This window comes from Arachis ipaensis, chromosome B4, assembly GCF_059453495.1.
Source record: "Arachis ipaensis isolate K30076 ecotype BB chromosome B4, ASM5945349v1, whole genome shotgun sequence".
Lineage (NCBI taxonomy): Eukaryota > Viridiplantae > Streptophyta > Magnoliopsida > Fabales > Fabaceae > Arachis > Arachis ipaensis.
Window position 1 is genome coordinate 113949106 of NC_142439.1, and position 8088 is coordinate 113957193.

At 41.5% G+C, this 8088-nt stretch overlaps 1 protein-coding gene across 1 annotated transcript; it reads left to right on the top strand.

Annotated features, from left to right (window-relative positions):
• Positions 1-223: 223 nt before the first annotated feature.
• LOC148568838 (uncharacterized) lies at positions 224-1411 on the top strand (the record flags this gene model as incomplete). Its single annotated transcript, XM_088484795.1, has 1 exon — positions 224-1411. A coding segment is annotated over one exon (1188 nt), but the record flags the coding sequence as incomplete, so codon positions are not given.
• Positions 1412-8088: the final 6677 nt, after the last annotated feature.

Genomic DNA, 8088 nt, shown 5'->3' on the forward strand with positions numbered 1-8088 from the left:
ACATGGTGGACCCCCTTGTAATTACCAACAAGCCCCACCATGTGCTTATAGACCATCCTCTCAACGTAGCTTTGAACCACCACGCTCACAAGTTCCTTTTCACCATTCACCACCGTATGACCCTTATCCACCACAATCCCAATCTAATTACTCCCAAGAACCACCACATTCTTATTTTGAACCCTCTTTCCCAACCAACGAACCCTCATACCCACCCCAACCTCTAGTGAATGACAAACTTCGTGTTCTTCTTCAAGGGCAAGCAAAGATTGAAAGGGGCGTACTAAAACTCACTACTGCCTTAAATGAGGTAGTAAATATAATAGCTTCCCGACATTTGAGCACTCAAAGTACTCCCATGGCTGCATGTGGAGAATCAAAAGAAGAGCGTAGCATGAAGGAAACACTAGAAACTCCGGTGGACAATGAGGAGCATGGCTTTGTATTAGAACAAGTGGAGGAAGCCATGATAGTTGTAGAGGAAGAAGTGGTTGAAGATTTAGGAGATGCTGAACCTCCATGGGAATCGAGAACTGTAAAGGATTATGCTGAGAAGTTCGAAATTGATGCTAAAGAGGACAGTGCACAACCTACAAAGCATATATCTTGTGAAAAATTGGGCGGAACAGACCAAGAAGTTGATTCCATCGGCAGTGATGATCATGCATCAAGCTCTCCTAATCACGAACTCAATTCCGCAATTGAACTCCTTGAGCCTGAAGAACCTTATCCAAGTGAATACGAAGATGATGTCGAAGTAGATTTCTCTCAACCTCCAACATATGACTTGAGTGACGATGAAGACATAGAAGACTTTGATCAGGATGCAGTTGCAGCTGAAAAATTTTGCAAAGAAGTGGAGGAATTCACAGAGGAATACAAGGGAGTAGAGCTTGCAGAACCACTGGAAACACCTATCCCAAGGCCATTACCACCTAACACAAGCTTCAAGTGGGTACAATCCTTAACCTTTATCTTTACTTTTCCACTTGAATATGGTTTGCTTGAAACAGATGGCCAGCTTAGAGCTCTCTGCGGCTTTAAGAGTAAGAGAGAAATGGCTCGTACTCAGAGCTGGTGTGCAAGATTCAATAAGGTTCCACGCTTCAATTCGAAGTACACGGATTGGTACCAAGTTCAATTGAATGGGTCTCGGAAGACGTTTGGTCATCTTGGTGAGAATACAATTTCTAAACCGCCCGGATGGAAGAATACAGGTCAAGACAAAGGTGGATTTAAAAGCAAGGTTTGGGATCCTGGAATCTATTCTGACATTCGTCACCCCGGGAGCCTGAGAATCTGTTTGAAGCTGCTCAAAAGCTTTACATGCCTAGTTTGGGACCCCGGAGGCTGTTGGCATTCCAAACATCGGTGGAGATTTCTAGATGAATTTAAGCATAAACCACCATAACAGGAAGCTCATCCAATGTCCAACTTAAGGACTTTAACTAAAAGTGCTAGGTGGGAGACAACCCACCATGGTATGGTCGTTTCATTTTCAATTTTATTTCGTGTTGTTTGTTTTTATATTATTTTATTTTCATTGAATCTGAATATCATTCATTAGCATTGCATACTGCATAATTGCATAATTGAATAAAAAAAACCTCTCACGCGTTCGCGTCAATCACGCGAACGCGTGATCTGGAAATCGGCGTAAAAATCCAACGCCCAGAAATCTGGGCTGGAATCGTGCGGCTGGTGTGCGTTTAGCATAAAACGGCCTACGTGTTCGCGTCCCTGACGCGAACGCGTCACTTGAAAAACACCCATTCCATGCGAAAGCGTGAGCGACGCGTCCGCGTCGCGTGGATAGCTTGGCACCCTAAATGGAGACAGGGAGTTGCGCTGAAACGACGCTGGAAGTGTGCGTCTAGCACAAATTTCAGTGACGCGGTCGCGTGCCTCACGTGTCCGCGTCATCCATCTTGTACCCAACCTGCGCGATCGCGTCAGTCACGCGACCGCGTCAACTCCATTTCACCCTAGTCACGCGATCGCGTGCTCCACGCGTTCGCGTGGATTCAAAATCACTAACCCCCTATCACGCGAAACCCTACCCGTCACGCCCCCCATACCCCCCTTCTTCTTCCTCTCTTCTCTGCAACCCTCTCTGCTCCCCACCCAAACACCACCACCCCCAACCACCACTCCGACCACCGCACCACCGTACCACCCCCAACCACCCAGACCCACCGCGATGCCCACCCCCCTCCTTCTTCCTTCTTCCCCCCTTCTCTTCCCTTCTCTTCTCTCCCCTCCGCCACTGCCCCCCCCCCCCCCACCGCGACCAGCCACGACTTCCCCGCCACCAGCGCCGCCTCCCACCATCACCACCCTCACCCCCTTTCTTCTTACCCACCTACCCCTCCACCATTAAACCCTATCCGAACCCCCTGCCACCGAACAGCCGCCCACCGCCGCACCAACCGCCCATCACCGCCGCGTCCGCACCACCACCACCACACCCCCGCCATCTCTCTGATCCCTACCTTAGTTCATACGCATACCAGGTTCCGCCAAACGCCACTTTTTTTTCATTCATAGTTAGTTGCATATTTTTCAGTTTATGTTCAACTTAGGATAGTTAGAGATGCATGTTGTAGTGGATTCTAGGTGGTTAGGTAGCTAGGATGTGGTTAGTGGATTTAGGCCTGATAATTGCGCCGTACTTGTTGCTTATTATGCACTTTTAATCTGGCTGTGATGTTCATACTGTTCATATGCTGTTCTTTACTGTTTCATGTTGCTGTTACACTGCTCTTTCATGTTCATATTACTTATGTGTATTTGCAGCTTTATTTTAATGAACTGTTCTACTTGCTGTTTATTACCCGGGAACATCCAATTTTAGCCGGAATGCTGCCCAATTTTCTGCAAATTGTTTCATTTTTACATTCAGGAATTGGTTTTGGCAATTTTCAATTTTGCACTACTTAGCTACAACTAAACTAATTCATGAATGCACGGACCAGCATTCTTTTTCCTTTCAATTTGCTGGTTCATAAATTGCACTTTTGATTATTCGATTTCATTTTTTTTGCTATTTCTATATCTATAAGAATCATCATCAACCTGATTTCCTTGCTTGAATATGAGTTGACTGTTGCTTAAAATTGTGAAATTCTTGTTACTTAGAAACCGATCATCATGCCACTTACTCTGACTTTCTTTTTACTAACACACTGATTTCCACTTTCTCACCTCCTTTTCAATCCTAACCGATCTAACTTTCAAACTTCTCTTTTTGGTTTTTAACTATTTACTTTAACTTTCTAACTCACGGCATGATTATGATTTTTCCTAATTAACATGAATTCTACTTCTATTACATTTTGGATTGTGATTTTTTCATCTCGGATTTCTAACTCAAATACAATCCATAATGCACATATACTTACCTCATTTCATAATTCTACTGCTCTTTTGCCACTATGTGCTTCAATTGTTGTTATTCTATTTGCCTACTTGTTTTCCTACTTTTGTTCTTTCATTATATCCTGCAATTTCTACTTTTTAGGATGTCTGACCCTCAGCGCAAAGGAAAAGGCAAAGCCACCACTGGCAAAAGGAAAAGAGGCGAATCCTCTATGTCTATCCTGGACATTATGCATGATGACTCCTGGCGGGAAAAGCACTTTACTCCGCAGGAGAAGGCTGACCAGCTCCTCCCTGCCAATGATCCAGTAAAATTCGCAAACAGATACTATGAGCTGAAGTATCCGGTGTTTGCCACCTCCAGGAACCTGTACCTGGAGAGAACTCTGAAAATTTCAGAAGAACTACAGCAGTACACCTCCGATCGGATCAAACAGAGAGGCTGGTTCTTCTTAGAGAGAAACTTGACAGAGGTCAATACTTCCTCGGTAAGAGAGTTTTACTGCAACTATTTCAAGACTTCCCTGGATGCAGTGCACCTCAGAGGGAAACAAATACTGGTCACTGAGGAAGCTATTGAGGACATCCTCCGCCTTCAGCCTAAGTCAGATCAGCCTGACGGTTACCAAAAGGTTGAAGAGGATATGAGGTTTATGCGATTTCACTGGGATGCTGTCAAGTAGAGGATAGCCCTTGATCCTACTGTCCCATGGGTCATGGGGAAGAACACAGCGATGCCTAAGGTATCAAGCTGATGTATCTGAATGATAAGGCTCGGCTCTGGCACCAGATCCTGAGCAACTTTGTTATGCTGAGCACTCATGAGACGGAGCTGCCTGCTGCTATGATCACCCTCATCTGGTGTGTGATGGAGGGTAAGGACTTGTATCTTCCATGATTCATCCGGTATTACATGGCCAGGGTCCATGTCAGAGGCACTCTTCCTTTCCCATATCTGATTACCCAGCTCGGCCGTCGAGCTGACGTGCCTTGGGAGCTGGCTGATGCAAAGCCGACTGCTGCAAACTGCAAGAAGATCATTCCTCACAGCAGGAAGTTTCAGGCTATAGGCTACAGACCTCCATTCCTTACCGCTTCTGGTGAGGCGGCCACATCTTCAGCTGCTCCTTCTTCTTCCACTGCTGCACCAGCCCCACCCACTGCACCTCCACCTGCCTCAGAGCCCGTTTACCACCTCGTGCACCGCTTATTTCAGCAGCTGGACCAGATGGAGCGCCGCAATTGGCGGCGATATGAGAGATCTAAGCGTCACAACAAGCGACGCTATGAGCACCTCAAGTTGATGATCTGATGTGGCAGCGACATCTCCTCCGAGCCTGACACACCATCAGAGCCATCCGAGGAGGAGGCGGGCGAGCATGAGGATGAGACACATGCACAGAGAGAGGCTGAGCAGGAAGGACCGGAGCAGGCTGCGCCACAGCAGGAGGAGCCACACCAGATTCAGGCTGCAGACCCAGAGATTCCTATACAGTTAGAGCCTCCACTGCAGCAGAGAGATCCTCCTACCCTCATCTAGTCTGCAGATCCTCAGGCCACCACAGAGACTCCCGCAGCCCATCCTTCCAGTGATGACACTCCTTCACACCCAGCTTGAGTAAGCATCGAGGACGATGCTTTATTTTAAGTGTGGGGAGGTCGCCATCCCTGGCGTATCTTTTTGGTGAACCACTACAGACTCTTTTATCTTATTTTGTTTATTTTTCTATTTTTATCTTTATTTTTATTTTTATTTTTCAGTACTTATACATTATTCTTTTCATGTATTTTTACTTTATTTCCACATTTTGCACTTTAGTTTATATTTCAGACATTTAGTTTAGTTGGCAATTCTAAACTTATTAGTTATAGAATATGTGGATTAGTTAGTATAAAGTTTACCCTTTTAGCATATAATAGTTTGATTTAATTGAAAATAAAAGGAGTAAACTAGAAATCTTAGTAAATTAAAACAATCCACACACCTTGTATATATAGCATTACATGTTAGTTAGTTAACAACATTTCATCAAGGAACAACACTAAGATTTTAAGGGCCACCCTAAGATTTACATTGAGAATAATGGGAACTCTTAATTTTTACTTGCATGACATGTATAACTGATATATGATTTTTGAGTTAGAGAACACACAGCCTGTGAGTTTTGAGCTTAATTGTATGGTTGCATTCAGACCATAAATTTCATTCCTGTGTGTTTTACCCTTCTTTTTTATTCTAATGTTCTTTACTTTGTTTTAATCTATATGTCCAATTATAGAATATAGATACATACCAAGAGATGATTGAGGCCATCATTTGAATTTTTACTCACTTATCCCAAATTAGCCTACCTTTTATATCACCCTTGTTAGCCCCCTTGAGCTTTTTAAATCCCCTTCTGTTCTATAACCACATTACTAGCCTTAAGCAGAAAAACAAAATAAAAATCCCAAGTTGAATCCTTGGTTAGCTTAAGATAGAAATTGTGCATTATTTAAGTATGGGGAATTTTTATGGGAACATGGGATGATAGAAATAAAGTAGGAATTTAAAAAGAATAAGTTGTTTCAAAAAAATAAAATTTGGGAAGCATGCTCATGTAGAAAGAGTAAGTCAATTGAATTACCATGTGCATTGAAAAAAAAAGAGAGAGAGAAGATTTTCAAGTATTTAAATAAAGGGGATACAAAAAATTCCCCAATTGCAAAATAAGTCAATGCACATGGGTCAAAAATTTCAAATTTAAAATTAATACTTGAGTTTGCAAAACAAAGTGAGAAAATTTGGGTAAATAGGTAAAGGAACCTTAAAATTATATAAAGTATGTATGTTAGGTGAGATCTTAGACTAATCAAGGATTCACTTATTAGCTCACTTAGCCCTATACATATACCCTTACCTTTACCTTGGCCCCATTACAACCTTGGAAAAGACCTCATGATTTTTGTATGTCTGTATTCCATATTTGTTGATTGGTTAGATGAAGAACAAAGTTATAGAAAGTAAGGATAGAAAAAGAATAGAGTGATTAACCCAATAAACACTGAGTGACTAGAGAGTAAACACAAAATCCAGTGAGGGTTCAATAGCTCATCACCATATATCTCTGCTTAAATTGTTAATTGTCTTGCAAGTCTGTAAAATATTTTTACCCATCTCAATTGTAAAAGTGCTTTAACATTATCTAAGGTTTGACTATGCATATATGATTCCTTGAGGATATGAATTAATTTAACTACATGTAAGCTTTATATACAAGTGAATAACAATTAGAATTGCATGATTCATTTAGGTAGTTGCATTTAGAATAGATTGCATTGCATGAGATTCCACCACTTTAACCTTACCTTATTCTTCATCTTGGATTTAGCATGAGGATATGCTATTGTTTAAGTGTGGGGAGGTTGATAAACCCATATTTCATGATGTATTTTGTGCTCAATTTAAGTGATTTATTCAATCCTTCACCCACTTATTCATGTGAAATTGCATGGTTTTACTTTCCCTTCCTTATTATGTGATATATGTGAAAAACATGTTTCCTATGCTTTAAAAATAATTATTTTAATTACCTTTTATTACCATTCGATGCCGTGATTTGTGTGTTGAGTAATTTCATATCTCCTAAGGCAGGAATGATTTAAAGGATGGAAAGAAAACATATAAAAATGGAAGGAAAGCACAAAATGGAGTTTTTGAAGAAACTGGCAGCGACGCGACCGCATGGACGACGCAGCCGCGTGCCTAGCGCAAAAAGGCAGTGACGCGAACGCGTGACTGACGCGGACGCGCGCCTTGAGCAGAACGCAGATGACACGTACGCGTGACCGAAGCGAACGCGTGACAAGGAAAACTCCGAGATGACGCGACCGCGTGACCCACGCGGACGCGTGACAGACGCCATGCACCAAAAACTGCAGAAAATGCTCCCAGCGATTTCTGAAACCCTTTTCGGCCCAGATCCAAGTCCAGAAAGCACAGATTAGAGGTTATAAAGCGGGAAAATGCATCCAGTCATGAACAAGTCTTCAATTATTCACTTTTCATAATTTAGATGTAGTTTTTAGAGAGAGAGGTTCTCTCCTCTCTCTTAGGATTTAAAATTAGGATTCCTCTTAAAGGATTTAAGATTATTTCTTCTCAATTTCCAGGTTTAATGTTCCTCTTATTTATTTTCTATTTTATTATATACCTTTAATTATTATTTATCTTTCCAATTTAGCTTACGCTACATTCATGTTATGATTTTCTTAATTAATTTTATTTGAGGTATTTCAATTTATGATCGTTTTATTCTATTTATGAATGCTTTTAATTTAATTTAGATATTTTCTTCCTTTTGGCTTTGGTTAAGTAATTGGTAACACTTGAGTTGTCAAACTCAGCAGTGGTCGAAATTGGCAAATTACTAATTGATCTAGATCGCTCTAAAGCTAGTCTTCTCACAGGGATTGACTAGGACTTGAGGATCAAACTAATTAGTCCACTTGACTTTCCTTTGCTTTAGTAAAGGTCAACTAAGTGGGATTAAAATCCAATTCTCATCACATCTGATAAGGATAACTAGGATAGGAATTCTAATTCTTATACCTTGCCAAGAGATTTTATTTTTGTTAATTTATTTTACTTGTCATTTAAATTACCTGTTCCTTACTTTCAAAACCCCCAATTTACAAGACTCATAACCAATATTAAGAACACCTCCCTAC